General features: G+C 42.9%; 2 protein-coding genes across 2 annotated transcripts in view; both read left to right on the top strand.

Moving 5' to 3' along the window:
• Positions 1 to 1577: 1577 nt before the first annotated feature.
• Positions 1578 to 2719, top strand: si:dkey-85n7.8 (COX8 domain-containing protein). The gene is made up of 2 exons (XM_041954608.1): positions 1578 to 1746; positions 2478 to 2719. The coding sequence occupies exons 1-2, from the start codon at positions 1618 to 1620 to the stop codon at positions 2583 to 2585; spliced, it is 237 nt and encodes a 78-aa protein (XP_041810542.1). The 5' UTR covers positions 1578 to 1617; the 3' UTR covers positions 2586 to 2719.
• Positions 2720 to 3694: 975 nt separating this feature from the next.
• The window catches only part of LOC121618662 (protein unc-79 homolog), a 32891-nt gene continuing 19454 nt past the window's right edge, over positions 3695 to 17131 (top strand). Inside the window, exons 1-15 of the mRNA XM_041954201.1 lie at positions 3695 to 3716; positions 5265 to 5385; positions 8677 to 8990; positions 9753 to 9923; positions 10202 to 10297; positions 10395 to 10450; positions 11257 to 11386; positions 11522 to 11586; positions 12706 to 12794; positions 13164 to 13204; positions 13671 to 13699; positions 14735 to 14964; positions 15221 to 15392; positions 15545 to 15775; positions 16099 to 16289. Coding sequence (XP_041810135.1) covers positions 3695 to 3716; positions 5265 to 5385; positions 8677 to 8990; positions 9753 to 9923; positions 10202 to 10297; positions 10395 to 10450; positions 11257 to 11386; positions 11522 to 11586; positions 12706 to 12794; positions 13164 to 13204; positions 13671 to 13699; positions 14735 to 14964; positions 15221 to 15392; positions 15545 to 15775; positions 16099 to 16289 — 1958 coding nt within the window. The remainder of the gene's footprint in view (positions 3717 to 5264; positions 5386 to 8676; positions 8991 to 9752; positions 9924 to 10201; positions 10298 to 10394; positions 10451 to 11256; positions 11387 to 11521; positions 11587 to 12705; positions 12795 to 13163; positions 13205 to 13670; positions 13700 to 14734; positions 14965 to 15220; positions 15393 to 15544; positions 15776 to 16098; positions 16290 to 17131) is intronic.

Here is a 17131-nt window from a genome sequence, read left to right on the forward strand (position 1 = left end):
GTGGAAGTACATACAGCGATGAACTATTATGGTCCAAAGTTAAGTGCAGTTGAATAAGAATACACATAGTTCCCTAATGAAACATTATTTCCTATGATTCGTTAACGTGTGTCTCTTTCATAGAGGACTGTCTATGTGAGATTACTATGATGTAGGCTATACCACGAATTTAGGCCATGAACATTTCTCTCAAAACTCAGACTATTCAATCTACATGCCCAGTGCAGCTGGAGGAAACCAACTACACTGTTTGAATTGGTCAAATATTTGTGTATTTTAATCTAATATGATAATTTTTCAATAAAGCAACATAAGACATTGTTACATAGGTCTTTATTTTGACATTTATTTTATGAGTAAAGTCTTTTGGGCTGAAAGTTTGGTTGCTTTTCATCTGATTGAAGTTCCTTTGTCCTCCTGTTGAGGGCGACACATTACATCTAATGTAAGCCAACACATCTTTGGCACCTACTGCAGGCCTGCTACACAGCTTTTCTTTTCAATCATAATCTATGCACTTCAAGGTCATTTTAGCAATTTTGCTATAAACAGAATCCTGGAAATTTACACATTCAAAAGAACCAAACATGTGAATGGGATGACACTGAATATGTAACAAAACAAAACAAACAAACAAAAAAAAAAACACAACTAAATGTGGCTCCTACAAGACCAAAATCAAGCTATAAATGTTTATCCTCATCAGCCTGCATCCATAAGTATTTTAGGTTTATTCAAGCAGCCAGACAAGGAAAATATGAGCCATTCATTCAGAGAATAGAGTAGCCCCATGTTTATATTAAGTGTTATTGTAGATAATAGGCTGATAAAGGACCCAAAGTATTTCTCTGGATATTTTTTGGCTCGTGTTCAGGCTTAGTGCTGATGACCTCAAAAAAACATTTTCTATTTGGAATGGATGGCATTATTTTTCGCCCCAGAACAATTCAGCTCTTATACTATCCTGTTTATACTTAATCATTTGCCTCACAAGTCTGCAGACATATCTAGTCATGCATGTTCCAGTTTTGCTATATTTATTGCCAGCGATAAACAAAATCTAAACATTTTTATATCATTTTTATGCACAAGAATTGATGCATTAACCTGCAATTTTAAAATAAAAAGTATGCAAGAAAAAGGTTATGATAGTGTGAACAAAATGATAGTGTGATCACATTTGTTGAAAGGTTAGAATCTGAACTCTCTGCAGAATTTACCCACTCATTTCTTCATATGAGTGATGAGTCATACAGTTACTGGAAGCTGTCTCTTCATAGTAAATATTCCTATATTTACAGTAATTGTACATTTTTAAGTTTTGTAGAAATGTTAGCTCCATTGCAGCCGTTTAATAACTTAAGAACTACTCCAGTTTACAACAAAATTACAACCAATAGTTCATTATTATGTAGAATCACTGTTCTAGAAGGCCAGATTACTTATCCTGATGAGAACTTGGTCAGTATGTTTACACGAGTGTCTTTGGCCCATGGAAGTAACTCCTCCCACGAACAGTGATGGGAATTAGATGAAAGTAGTGACTATCTGTTAGTATCTCACAGGATATGCGGAGATATTTCCACAGGCACATTTTCAGCAGGGGAGAGTGACTGCATGAGCAGAAAGATGTTCTCTGTCCTTAGAAGACCCGCACTCACCTGGTTCAAGTTGAGGAAATCCATGCAGCAAAATCATGGGTCAACCATCTACAGCAAGCCACCAAGGGAAAGGATCGGGCCAGTGGTAGGACTGAATATCTTTGTCAGTTGTATAGTAGAAGTTAAATGAATAGCAGGCAGACAGGCAGACAGACAGATGTTTTTTTTTCACCTATGCTGACTGGGTGCTAACCTGCAATTAATGCAATTACAAAGACCATGTTGGCATGGACTACAACAGTGCATTGGTGCAAGTCAGTCTGGGGAAGTCAGTATACGTGATACTTTGCTGCATTGCCTCTAATGTGAAGAATTCAAGCGGACTGTGTTCCCCAGCCTGCAGAGCGGGAGAAATGTTTTATTCATTTCTTATCCATAAGTCAGTGTGAAGCTCTGGCCCCTGTAAATGGGATCCCACGATGGAACTGCAACATAGCGTCCAGTGTTTATGCCACTATAAATCTGTTGATCTGTCCTCTGGGACATGCACGGGAGCTTTTGCACAGCCAGGCTCGAGTTAGGAATGCCAAAGTGCAGAGGGACACAGGGAATATCATGCTAGGTAGATATAAACGGGCGCTGGTGTTATATCACCAGATGAGTCACTGAGATCCGGAGACCTCTGTTGTGGACTCAGGTGTCAACCCTCACCATCCAACCTGTAGCTGATGACAGGAGGGTTTTGGAAGCTATAACACAGTGCCTTAAAATGTGCATTAAATGTCACCCTTCATGCAGTTGTTTAATTCTGTTCCAAAGAACGTAATATCTATTGGTGAAGCATTTATGTTTATGCTCTCATTCACTTTCTTACAGCAATCTGTCTTTGCCATCTGTGTGTTTGCTGTGACTCTCCTGGGCCCCGCTGGATGGATCCTGCATCACATCCCAGAGTATCGGCAGAGACCACCACCAAGACTCTGACTTCTGCAAGAGCTCTGCAACCATGACTGGGCTGTTACTGAGCGTAAATCCTTCCAGTGTGCAAAATGTTATGAAGGGCAGTAAAACCTGATCATGAAATTGTTTCCCATTGTAAAGGCTTTGATATTTTATCTGCCGTGGTGTGTTTAATTTCTAAGATAAGGCAATTATTAAAAAAAAAAAAGGCTAATTTGTTGAATGATCTGATTCTTGTAACACACTTTGAGCAATAACATAGATGATTGTCACAAGCTCAGGGGTCATTCAGGTGCTGACTGCAGTGACAGCATGCTGCTCCCAAACCAGCTGGAGTCTGTTTATCTTTCAGCTGCATTTTGCTCCTGGAAAACAATGCAGAACTTAGTTGAAAAAAGGCTGCATTTATCACACACTTAAAGAATGATATTAATCACATTTATGGATTAAAAATGTGCTTAATGATAATGTAGGCCTTCAGCTGATTAATATTACCTCACTGCTTGTTACCAAAATTGGGAAATATCACAAGCAAAGAAAAAATCTCAAATTTCCTAAAAGATAAAAGCAAAAGCAGTGTGTTTAGATTTTCCTCCTGGACACGTCATGATCATGATTATAACAATGTGACAACCATCTGTTGCATGTTTAGCCTTTTATATGCAACACGGATGCACAAATACGCAGGAATATGTCGGGAAATACGCCGAGGTCCTTGGTGTTCCCCTCCAATAGGCTGATCACTTCAAAGTGGACCGACCGGCTTGTTGGAGATTTCTTGAATGACAATTTGTCAAAGCCGGATCAGTCCATTCGGAAAGGTGTGCCGAGGCAGATCGTACCAACATTCATCTCCGCCGTCAAAGAGTCAATTTCTTAGAATTAAAAACCGACTCGCAAAAAATGGGTCTTCGTTTTAATTCCGCTAAAAGCTCACGAAAACGACCGCAGCACCGCTGAAAAGCCACAGCGCATAAATCCATCGCGCAGAGTGGTACAATCAAGCCGAGCCTGGGCTGCAAGGGGGGTATATTCACTTTTCACGACTGAGGGAAACACAGCGCCGGGGAGGGGGAAAAAAACACTAAAACAATTCACAGTCTGGCTTTAGTGTTTCACCAAGTGTCTGCGAGATGTCTACGAAGGCAGAGCAGTGTAAGTACGGCCGTGCGCTCGTGTGTGTGTGTGTTTTTCCTGTCTTGTCGTGAGGGTTTGCAAACTGGAAATGTGATTTTTGTTTTAACCGAGAAAGCGTATGAGCAGAGCTGTCCTTGGTGATGAAACCGCGGTTGCCATGGCAGGTTGCAACACGTCCTCTCACTGCAGAGGATGGCTGGAGGGCTCACAGCACACAGGGAGCCCCCCCGTATTTCTGTACAATGTGCATCTGAGTATTTCTCGGCATGTTGAGGGAAAACAATTTCATGGCTGCGTCGCACAGTCGTCATGCTTCTTTTTTTTTTTTTTTTTTTGTGTGTGTGTGTGTGTGTGTGTGTGTGTGTTTTGATTGACGTGGTTGGATGAGGTGCGTGCGAAAAGCGAGGTGTGCTGCTGGATTCAAGGTCGACCTGGCAGATTTTTTACTGAACAATATGGTGGCATTAGGTTGATCAATAATGTGGATTGATCACGCCGTGCTCCTCTTTCCTCCGATTGCTTTTGAACAGGTGGAAAACAGCCTCTGTGCTCAGATTATCTCCATATTACCGGCTGATCCCTGCACACTTTCTGATCAGATATTGCCCCCTTTAAGTACGTAATATACATAAAATGTGGGGTCAGACTTGGTGTTCGAGGCTCCCATCTCAACTGGCTAAAAGTTGTGTGTTGCTGACATTGTTTACTGGTCAATAGATGGCTGAATTAATCTGGCTAACATCAGAAAAAGATAAACCGTGCCTATGTGCCCACACTTCTCCTGTAAAGCAGCACATTAGCAGCTGTTATGTATATTTTTTAAGGGTGTCTAAGCACCAGAATGCTTAAAAATAGAAGAATTTCTCACTCAACATGTTTGAATTTAAAAGGGGAGAAGGATGTGTGCTACAGCTCGGCTTTGACCACACAAAGCCTGCAGCTGTTATTTTTATTTTCGGGTTTGTCATTTACAGGTCAGGGAGGGAGCTAAACACCACTGCCCAAAGTCACAGAAAGTGGGTCAGTGATCACCCACTCCAACTTATTATAACTTGCATCCCGCTGAGCAAAAATGACCAATAACACATTTGTACCTCAGCCGGTGACCCGAGGGAGTGGGTCATCATAAGCGGCAAAGAGGGGCTCGTTGCTGAAATGGCCCTCAGTATCATCTGTTAAGGGATGAGTAAGCCCCCTCTCATGTTCACCCCCTGACCACAGTTTCCCGGCTTGTCTTGGGACTTGAACTGGCAACCTTTTGTACATGAGCTTGTTTCTGTAAGCAATAGTTCATCGCCTCCTCTAGGGCTTCCCGTGACCTCGCTGCAATACCAAAAAGGTCACCCGGTGAAGGCCAGACAGCCATGGGAACACAGACTCTTTGTTTGAGTTGATAATTAGAGCGTCCGTGTTACATGCTGCCCGGTGTCTCACACGAATCTTAGCCAAGGAGCAGCAGAAAGGCAGCTTCATGCATGTCTGTGTACTCACATGAATATTTCTACCCTCCATTATAGTCTCACTAGTGTTGATTTTGCTTGTTACTCTGCTCTTTATTTTGTCTAGTTGCCTCTAAGATACGATACTTGCAAGAGTATCACAACCGTGTGCAACACAATATTTACCCTGTGCCCTCCGGAACAGACATTGCAAACACACTGAAATACTTTTCCCAAACCCTGCTCAGGTAAGTACCCCGCTCTGGAGCCAACAGGTGAAGTAACAGACTGTAGAATGTTTGACATTTAGCCTCCATCATGATCAGATAACTGACAGAGTATCTTGTTCCGACACACTCTCTGAGAGGGATGACAGCGACACCTCGATAGGGCTGATGTGAATTTAGCGTGCCAAAAGGAAGTTTTAGGAAAGTCCGTCTACTTTCTCACCTGCCCCCCTTTGAAAGCTAGAGGGAGGTGGAAACTGTCACATGTTTCCTATGAAGGTATGGTGTAGTGTTAGTGCAGAGACAGACAGCTCAGTGATGCTCATTGATTCAGCGGTCGGCTGCTAGATGAAGGCTTCCCTGGGGTGGCCTGTTGTGTCCTTCCCAGAGGAGCCGGTGGAGAGGGCAGCTTCTCTGACTCTGCAGTTGCAGGGTCAGCCTGCTCCCCCGGGGGCTGTGAAAGCCCAGGGAAGAACAGCATGTTATTTCCTCCTCCAGCACAGGTCAAGTGGGCGGCCATTTTGGACACATCTTATTACATGATGTGTCTTTTCCCTTTTTTGTTCCCCGCCCTCTCTCTATATCAAAATGGACTGCAGTGATGGGATATTCCTGTATGTCATATGGTTTAGCCTTACTGCCAGCTGGCTTCACAGAATACAGCAGTGCTGTCCTGACTTAATGAGCTAATTTACAAAAAGGGTGGGATTACTAAAAGCAGAAGTTGTATGCCCCACTTTTATCATTATTATCAGCTTAGGGTGCAATCTATTTGAGATTGGCAGCTGGCCTCAATTCTACATTTTATGCCTCAGCTCCATAAGGATTATTCCTCTGCTGAGTGATGCTCTCAGAGTATCCCAGATACTTTGTGCTTTGCTGAAGGGCTGTCCAGCACCAGCAGTGTTTTAAACACAGCCCTCTCACATGCCTTTGTCACAGATGGAGCTTGACAGGGGCTGCAACTGTGGGAATCTGTGGAAACTCAAGTGGCGATTTTGTCTCTGAGGGCCGACGTCATTTGAATGCAAAAGGAGTCACTCGCTATGATGCCACTTTCAACAGTTGCTTGATATTTTCCCAGAAGCAGGTCCTCTTAGCTTTAGATATGCAGAGCAAATAATTCCCCCACTTCCTTTAGAGGGGTCTGGTTTCCTCAGCAGGGACTCCAGGATTATCCATACACCTATGCCTTCTGAAGCCTGGGGTGAAGAAAGAGAGAAAATGAAACAGAGAGAAAGTGGGAGTTGTGAGCCTTGAAAAGTGAAGCAGGCATGTGTCATGTTCCTGGAAAGAAACACTGAAAATGGCCAAAGGAGGTGGTTGCTGATTCATGCACTGATTTTAGGCTCAGCGCAGGTCAGATGCAGAGAAGAATATCGAGAGGGGTTAAATTATTCTGTTCACTGACAATTATTATATGCCTTCTTGAAAGATGAGGCATAGCTTTGTCATATCTCTTCAAGTCAGACTGAGCTCTCTGCATCAGTGAGCCACGCTGACTTCATGCCAAACTGTATCACTCATAGGAATGACTGCAGGGAGCAGAAATCATATGTAGTATTGTTTCAATGTTATTTTAGTTGTTCGGCAAGTTTTGTTTCTACCTCATCACACCTGAAAATCTGCTTAAAAAAAGTGTGACTGTGCTTTGAAATACCGCTACACACAGTCACTGACTTTGTATCGACAGCGCAGGGTTCGACAGTCAATGTTATGTCATGTGTCCGTACCAGTGCATTTCTACATGTGTTTTATGTGTCGTATATGTTTGTGATTTTCTGTGTCGTTCGTACGTTTGTGTGTATGCACATATGCGTGTGTCCTTGCGCGTCTGTGTTCAGCGTATGCGCGTGAGTGCGTCTGTTTATGTCGATGTTCATTGTTCAAAATAATGATGTTTTCTATATGAGACATGGGCGGTGAAAAAGTCATACTCTGAGATACAGTCTGCTGTTGTGAATCAGTCCTGTTGGAGCTGAAGCTGGATAAAGACGCAGCTTTTTATGAATGAATCTACACTGACTAAAATCTTACAGAGTATAACTTTGAGGGGATGAGTCAGAAAATGTTACATTCTGCTGATGTTATGTGAAAAAAAATCTTAATGAAATCCCCTTTCTCACTCGCCGAGAATGCTGTAACTCTACTTTTTGAGTGACCTTTCAAAATAAAATAATGATAATAAAAAAATAAAAACAATACATCAGCATTTATAATCTGGGCTCTCATGATAAATCCCAATCATTTGCCTGATAGAACAGCTTAGCTCTTTGATAACGTGCAGTAAAAAGAGCAATGCTCTCTGGCCCCCCCTCCCCCCTCCTCCACCCTAGACGCTCCACACTCTACCCAACTAGTTTTTTCCTTTTGTTTTCCCCCTCTTAAAATTGAATATGTCCACCACCTTCCCCAGGGGACAGCAAACACAATTGTCCATCCTGCATTAGCTCACAAACATAATGCTACCAGTCATCTCCCCCTGATACAACCTATTCCTTTGTCATTATAGTTTCTCCTCTACCGTAGATTAGTTGTTACATTTATTTTAGAAACCTGAATCCATATGCCTGTTGGATCTCATTATTTCTCCTGATGATACTGATACAGTATCATAACGTATGCATACAGACATTATTTCTCTGGTGCAATAAACATGTGCTGTGACCCAGGAGCACTTGATCTAACCTCACACACATGTTTATTACTGGCTGAAGCATGTTTCAAAAGTGTCACCTCTGTATTTTCCCGAACCAATTTGGTGTCACTCCCATCCTTGACAGCCCCACTAAAGACAAGGAAATTTCTTTTTTCTTTTTTAAATTCCACGGCTCATTGGCCTTTTTCGCATGGTAGCCTCTGACCTTGCTGATTGGAAGACGGCAGCCATCGAGGGACAGTCATTTGCACTGTGCCTTTTTGGAGAAGTATGGGGTTGCCACTGAAAACATGCCATTTTTTATATTTTTGCTCCTTGTCACCAGATACGCATGAGATGCAGTGATCATTGCAGTTTGTGCTCATGTTTTTTTTGTTTTCCAAGTGCAAAGACAGACAAAACGAGATAAATTGAATTAAAGTCACTCTGAACAGACAAAGCAGGGAAAAATTGCCTGTGCCTTCAGTGATACAGTCAAATAGTGAGACACTGCATCCTATGTGGGGTTTATCTGGGTTTGTTTTTTTCTATTTACGCTGTCTCTGTAGTGCCATTTCAATGTAATGTGCTGTTTTTTTGTGTCTTTGTTGTCTCTTTTTTTCCCTTGTTCCCTTCCCCTACCCTCCCTCCCCTCCCCTCCCGCCCCGGAGCAGCATTCTGTCCCGCACAGGCAGGAAGGAGAACCAGGAAGCTTCCAATTTGGCCGTGCCCATGACCATGTGTCTTTTTCCTGTGCCATTCCCACTCACCCCATCTCTAAGACCACAAGTCAGTTCCATCAACCCTACAGTTACTCGCTCCCTCCTTTACAGCGTTCTGCGCGATGCCCCGTCAGACCGCGGGGGGCAGGGGCAGCAGAGTCGGGACGCTCAGCTCTCAGAGTACCCCTCTCTGGACTATCAGGGCCTCTATGTGACCCTCGTGACCCTGCTTGACCTGGTGCCCCTGCTGCAGCACGGTCAGCATGGTGAGTCAAGGCCCAGTGCACCACTGTTTGTCATCATCATCCCCGAGCCGTCTGGCCTCTGCATGAAGCCACTGCTGCTTTTTTGGCCTCTTTTGTAACTGGAGGAGAGAAGTCCTGCTGAGGATCTTGAGGGATGCATGGGGTGATTGGGAGCACGCTGGATCCTGTCAACTTAATCGTTCATAAGCCATTGGATACACCAGGCATAGGCCTTCTCTTCTGCGTATCATACTTGACTGCATGTTTGTTATGTAAAGTGGGAGAAATGTTTTACTTATGTCGTCACGTGCAAATATATAAGTTAAATGGAGGAGCTCACATAGGAAAATGTAATGTTTTATTCTTTTCAATAGATTTAGAACACATCTGAGAATTACTTATTTCCACACTGTTTTTCACGGGCTCAAGGCTGCATCACAGTCAGTGCTCTTGTTTTTCATGAATATTTTACCACTGTTAAAAAAAGCTCAAAAGCATGAAAACCCATCTCTTTGACTAGAATGCTCTACTTTTCCTGAGGGCAAACTATACTTCAGTGGTTTTTAAAGAAAGCTCACTGCCCTCAGCTGAACCTTGTATGCTAAATGCTGTCTTTTTTTCCACTGTTATATTGTTAAATGCCTGAAATTTCATGTAACTTTGACATCTGTGGCTGCATACAGTATGTGAAAACTGTATGTGCTGTTCATTGAATGAGTGTCTGTGTATCTCTCTTTGTCTCTTTTTCTTTTCTTTTTTTTTGCCTTTTCCTTTTCTCATCAGATCTGGGACAGTCCATATTTTACACAACAACTTGCCTCCTGCCCTTTCTCAGTGATGATATTCTCAGCACTTTGCCCTATACTATGATCTCCACTTTAGCCACATTTCCCCCTTTCCTCCACAAAGACATCATTGAGTACCTGAGCACCTCTTTTCTCCCCATGGCTATATGTGAGTATGACCTATCATCATTTAGACAACTATTTCGCCTCCTGTCATAATGAAACTGCACCTTTATGGTGAGATAATTGGTGATTTATGAAATGAAACATCATGTTATTCCATTGAGTCTTATCAAGATATCAAGCAATAAGCTTTGACTTTCACCTCTAAACACTCGGAATTACATAAAGCAGTGCTACTATCTATACTAATATCATAAGCTGTGCATTAAAATGATCTTTTAAGTAATTGCCATCTTTCTCTTTCTCCTCTTTGCTCGTCTGTAGTGGGCTCCACTCGGAGGGAAGGGGGAGTCCCTGCCTACGTCAATCTCTCTGCCTCCTCTATGCTCATGATTGCAATGCAGTACACCTCAAATCCAGGTAAGCTATCACAGGGGCTGCATTTGAAGCATGCATGCAAATATAATCCACACTGTAATGTTGTGTAGTAATGCCTCTCATCTCTGTGTCTTTCTAGTATATCACTGTCAATTGTTGGAGTGTCTGATGAAGCACAAACAGGAAGTGTGGAAGGTACTTCTCCTCGAAATGCATAATGCAGACATGTGGTCACTGAAAGCACAATGGAAGAGTTTCATTCCAAATAGAGTGCCAAAGTCAAAAGGTTTTTTTTTTTTTAATTTTGTGGATGTTATTTCTGCTGTCCATTCACTCCTGCATTGTACAGACATGAGCTCTCGCCTCTCTCACCTCTTTTGTCGAGCTGTGACATTTACAACCATAAATGTCTAGGGCTTATGGCAAATGGTGTTTGTTAAAGCCCAGTAAAAACACAAATATTGAATAAACAACTCGCTGGGGAACACACTCAAGACTTTTCTTACTGAGAGAGAAGATAGACACCGCTCTCATAGTTGTGTGCTGAATATGACACTATAGCCAGATGATGATTATCTTAGCTTAGCTTAGTGTAAACACTGGAAAGAGGGGAAAACAGCTAACCTGGCTCTGTTCAAATGTAAAAAAAACATCCACCTGTAACTCTCTAATTACATTAATATATCTTGTTTGTTTAATCCATACAGTGCACAACTACCCCTAAAACTACAACTTCTTTTTTTTTTTTTTTCAGGCTAGCTGTGTACAAATCAAAGCATATTTCCCTGCCTAAGACTTTAAATATAAAGCTATAGATGTGTAGGGTCAGCCTCAGTGTTTTAAGAAATATTGAGTGATGGGCAACATTTAGTCTTAATGGAAAAATATAAATTGTGTTGGAATGAAAACCTTCAGCTAGTTGCCTTCCGTTCATTAGTATGCAAATCTCTTTGAATATCATTGCATTTCGTAATGACAGTTAATGTTTATACTGTGTGCAGGACCTTCTTTATGTCATATCCTATGGACCGTCCCAAGTAAAGCCTCCAGCTGTGCAGATGCTGTTTCATTACTGGCCCAACCTGAAGCCACCAGGAGCCATCAGTGAATACAGGGGGCTGCAGTACACAGGTCAGACTCCCTTGATGTCACTTCTGCTGCTTGATCTGCCCTTGAACTGACTAAAGGTCTAACCTATCCCATATTTTTCTCCTTTTCTCCTCCCCTACTGCCAATCTTCTGTCACTATTCAATTTCCCGGATCAGCCTGGAACCCCATCCACTGTCAACATATCGAGTGCCACAATGCCATCAATAAACCTGCCGTCAAGGTGACTTCAGTCTTAAAAAATGCATTAAACGAGCTTTCAGTATTAACGCTTTCATCACTGGTACATCTGTGGTTGTTGGATGCATAAAAAAGATTCCACATCCTGTCTATAATGCCTTGTTGCAGTAAGGCGATAGATTAGCAGAGCTCTCCGTATTCAAAAGCTGTTTCCCTTGAGAACTTCATCATGCAGGGGGCATGTGCCAGATTGCCTTGCCGGGTTCAACTGAGCGTATCGCCGTGTTTGCTTTTGTGAACCCCTTGGTAAATAAATCAGCGCATGCCCAGGCAGCTGTGGAAAAGGGGTAATGATATCAGCTTCAATGCTACTTTACACCAGTCTCTGCTGCTGCTGCTCTTCTTTATCAGCTCTGCCTGCCTTTTCTCAACTGTGCTCAAAACTGACAAATAGAATCGGAACAGGGGCATGGACAAGGGCCGGATTTCAATTACCAGGAACAGGGAGGGGGATACGGGAGGAGGGGGGCTTAATTGGAAGCGGTGACCCCATGCAGCCCTTGAGGGTAGGGTGGCATCAAGTGAGCACAGTAAATTGCGATGCACCATCTGAACATTGAGGCCATGAGCATTGAGGTTTAGCAAAGGGCCAGGCACAGGTTGCGAGAGAACAGAGTGTAGCATATGTGAGCAGCCATCCACACAGAAGCGTGGGGAGACAGGTATAGGTGTCACCTGATTTCTTGGACAAGATCTTGATATACGATGCTTAGAGAGGACTATGTGAGAGGGACAGACATGTTAATGCCACAGTAAATGCAATATATAGGGACTGTAAGAAAATTATTAGGGGGTTCGGGAAAGGATGAGGGCTGGGTATTTTTTGTTTTCAAGGAACTGTTGTCAAAGTTGAAGGTGGCTCTTTGGTGGCTGAACTCTCTTCAGAAAGCACATCATTGGTCACTCCTCTATAGCAACTCCCGTTATATTACTTCTGAAAAGTGAAGCATATTGTTCAGTCCCCTGCCCCACCCTGATCATTTTTGTACAGTCCCTAAATGAACAGAAATTGTTTCCTGTCCTTGTTTGCATGAAAATTCTCAGTATATTCACATTTCAAATGTCACACCCTTATTCTAATGCCGCCTGTCTTACTTTGCAGATGTGTATAGATCCTACTCTTTCTGTTGCCCTGGGAGACAAGCCCCCTCCTCTTTATATATGCGAGGAGTGCAGCCAGAGGATAGCAGGGTATGCATCTGTCTCACCTCTTTTCTCCATCCCCCGGATCCTCCCCCTCTTTCAATAAGTTGCCATTCCAAACATGCATCCCCTCCTGCCTGCCTCATTATTCCTCACTTTAACCCACGGGAAACACATCGCCATGGTTACGTAATTCCCTTGCGCCGTTAATGAGATCATCATCACAAGAGCACGCAGCCACTTGTTTCCCTTTTCTCCAGCGTGTAGCATGTTGTAATTGTATGGCAGTTTAGTATTTTCTTCGATATTGAGGGGAGATAATTTTGTGTTTCCACTCTGGTAGAATTATGTATAGGCTCTGAGGAGCCATTTGCCTATAAATCAAGCATTGTTTATACATTTCTTTGACCTTTTCAGAGACCACGCTGAATGGCTTGTTGATGTACTTCTGCCCCAAGGTGAGAGTTCACAAACAAAAGGGTGTTTGAGTGTATTTCGCTCAGTCTTGCTCCCCATAGACAAAGAGACATACTGTATAAGTAAACTGGATATACATGGAATATGTTCAGTTTAACCTACAATATACAGAAAGGTTCTTAGAACAATAATATGATACAAGTGTAAGTATAGGTACACATATTTGCTGTGATTATGTTCTGAGTATAAAAGGAGTTGTTTTCTCTATAACAGTATATGCACTTTTCAGAGGAAAAAGACACATTTAAGGCAGGGGCTTGTTACATTATAAAATAACATTATTTAGTTGTTATATGAGCTATATTATACATGATACATATAAAAAAAGCCGCTGTATGCTGTATATAAAGCTTTTGGACATATATTGTCCAATGAAACACAAGACTAATGTTAACAACTTTTTCTGTTGTCTGTAAATTTTAATTTTTTGTTAATTTGTCTTTGCAGCAGAGATATCTGCCATTTGTCAAAAGAAGGTAAGATATTTGTCCTGCAACATCAACATCAATGCCACTGCCTTTAACTGCACAACAATACACATGCCTTAAATAGTTGTATCACTGAAAACAGAAACAAATTGAATCTAATTTCATGAAATCCATTTTTACCTGTGATTCATAGCAAGGTCATTTATTTGTGAACCTGAAATGTTTTCTTCATTCACTGGATTGGCTCAGTAAAAGCCATATCATTGCAAATGAAGCTGCTGGGGCGTGATGTTTGTTCGCTGTTGTTGAACGCGCTGCTGAGGGCAAGTGCTCCCTGCTGGTTTCCAGGGAGACACCAGGAAAACTGAGTGTGAGATGATCTCAGGTATTCCGAGCAGCCGCCACATATTGTTCGGGGAAACAGCTGGCCTCCATCCTGGTTTGTCCAGCAGCTTATAATCCGCAGCCTCCCCTTCTGATCAGGCTTTGTCCCACTCATTTCAGAAAGCCCTTCAAACACCCACCTGGATTTACACTGTCATCATTTACTGAGACATTGCTCTTCATCTGAGAATAGCAACTTAGAAATACACCTTGATAGTCAAGATAGAACATACTGCAAAGAACAACATCAGGGTAGTGCTTCTTGTTGTTGAAAGCTGGATGGGTGAATGAGAGAAGTCACTATCAGAGAACAGATATGTTAATTTGATAGGGAGCACTGCATCCCCCTAATGGCACAAGATTAGAGGCTGATCAGATTAGGATGGCTCTCCCGTGCCATGCTTTTTATTTTTAGAAATCTGAGACACCGTGGGGGCACATAGAGACTTTTCTATTACTGCAGATGTAGAGAGATCAACATCTCTAAGCAAATGCATATGAGAGAGGGCGTTATTCATTGTCAGAGTGGTTCGTTGCTTTTGAGGGCTGGAAATATATTTTTAGAGGCTTGTCACAAGGCAGGATTGGCTGATTTGCTGTGATTGTAGCATGTTTTTATTTTGCCTACTGCCAGAATAGAAATAAACTGCTCTCCTCCTCCTCCTCCTCCTCCTCCTCCTGCCCCCTGTTTCTTTGTAGAACTGTAGCTCTCATGTTAGGAGGGCTGTGGTCACCTGCTTCTCGGCTGGCTGCTGTGGGCGCCATGGCAACCGGCCTGTCCGCTACTGCAAGCGTTGCCATGTCAACCACCACAGCAGCGAGGTGGGGGCTGCGGCGGAGACCCATCTGTACCAGACCTCACCGCCTCCCATCAACACCCGGGAGTGCGGAGCGGAGGAGCTAGTGTGCACTGTGGAAGCTGTTATAAGGTACATTAACAGTGTTTACACTGACATATCACAGCCACAGTTACACTGCATATGCCTGGAATGCTGTGAAACATGTTTTTACATGAGTATATAGACAACAATACTGCAGGAAATTACATTATTATAGCATATGCTGTGTCAGGTCCGTGTTCATATATCTCTGCTGCTCTTTCTCAATTAATATGCCTCTTTTATGTGTTCAATCTGCCTCTGTGAACACTCTGTTGTCCCTCTCATCCTCTTCATATCCATCCAGCCTTCTCAAGGAGGCAGAAATACATGCAGAACAGCGTGAGTTTGAGCTGAACAGGCGTCGTCAGATGGGTCTGTCCGCCTCCCACCACTCTCTGGACAACATCGAGTTTGACAATAAGGAGGACGACCAGCACGACCAGCGGCTCCTCAGTCAGTTTGGCATCTGGTTCCTGGTGTGTAATCACATGCTTTTCCTGCGTATGTCAATAACAACAAGCTGTGAGATAAGGATGTGTGCAGTGCAGGGCCTCTTATCACTACGCTGCTGAACTCATGGTTACCTGACTGATTAGTTTTCTTCTCTGACCTTCGCTCACATCTGCAGGTGAGCCTGTGCACGCCCAATGAGAACACGCCCACAGAGAGTCTGGCTCGGCTGGTCAGCATGGTCTTCCAGTGGTTTCACTCCACCGCGTACATGATGGATGACGAGGTTGGAAGCCTGGTGGAGAAGCTGAAGCCTCAGTTTGTCACCAAGTGGCTAAAGACAGTGTGTGAAGTGCGATTTGACGTCATGGTCATGTGTCTGCTGCCCAAGCCTGTTGAGTTTGCACGGGTGAGGCCAAGACCCAGGTCATCTAAACATACAGTATTTGGTTAAGGAGTTATGGAGGATGTACAGCACAGGGTTATGATAATGGATGTGGATGGGGGTGGGAAAAGGCAATAAGTTTAATTTTTAACTAACTTGAACATTATAATTCCAAATATCCAGCCATTGCACAGAACAACTTATTTCTTTTGTTAACCTTTGAATGAAGAATACTATTAATTCAGTCACTGAGGGCAGAGGTTAATTAACATTATGGAGAACAGGTCACCATCTGAACCCTCTTGGCTGTGTTTGATCTGAGCCAGTCTGTGCACACTTTTCCCCAGGTGGGAGGTTATTGGGACAAGTCATGTAGCACAGTGACCCAGTTGAAGGAGGGCCTGAACCGGATCCTGTGTCTGATACCGTACAATGTCATCAGTCAGCCACTGTGGGAGTGCTTCATGCCTGAGTGGCTGGAGGCCATCCGCACCGAGGTTCCCGACCACCAGCTCAAAGAGTTCCGGGAAGTGCTCAGGTGCGTCCGCCACCTTGCAGTGTCTGCATATTGTAATAAAGACATTTGTTATGACACAATCATTTTCTTTTAAGTTACTTGCAGCTTTACTTATTCTGACAAATCTGTACCTTTGATTTCTGACATGACATGATACCTCCAGTGCACAGTCTGGTAGCAGATATGTGTTTCACAAGCCTAAACATTAAAAAGGAATCAGTGAAAGAAGGCTGATTCATCAGCCAAACAGGGAGTAGTTTTACTTTGAACATTTCAGCCTCAGTAGTCTATAATGCAGGACCCTAGCTTTTGCAGACTAAAGAGGTGGAAGCTTAATGTGCTAACAGGCTTATCAGCAGAATGACTGTTACCAGTGGAAAGCTTAGCAAATGTGGTAGTTTAACATTTTGGGCAGGAGGTGATTAGCTTAGCTTAGCTGGAAGCAGGGGAAAATAACTAGGTTAGTTGTTACAGATGGGATCTCATTTGGTTAACCTGTTCACAACCTGAAATGTAGAAACAACATCGTAAAACTTCGACTTCTGTGCTGATTAAACAAACCAACTACTAGGTGTTAATGTGTTGAATAAATGTATTGTGGATGCACTGATTTTGTAGAAAGTCATCCTAGTTGTTTTCCTCGTTTCTGGCCTTTATGCTAAGCTAAGCTAAGACAAGCTAATTGCCGCCTGGCTCCAGCTTCATACTTTCAGTGGTACAAATCTTCTCAACTCTTGGTAAGAAAGCAAATAAGGGTATTTCCCAAAATGTTAAACTATTCCTTTAACCATACCTACCTTTAATCAGCTAATCACAGCCCAGTTGCCTTGTCAAAAAACTACACTTTTAAAGTCTTACCATCT

Source organism: Chelmon rostratus, chromosome 15 (genome assembly GCF_017976325.1).
Source record: "Chelmon rostratus isolate fCheRos1 chromosome 15, fCheRos1.pri, whole genome shotgun sequence".
Taxonomy (NCBI): domain Eukaryota; kingdom Metazoa; phylum Chordata; class Actinopteri; order Chaetodontiformes; family Chaetodontidae; genus Chelmon; species Chelmon rostratus.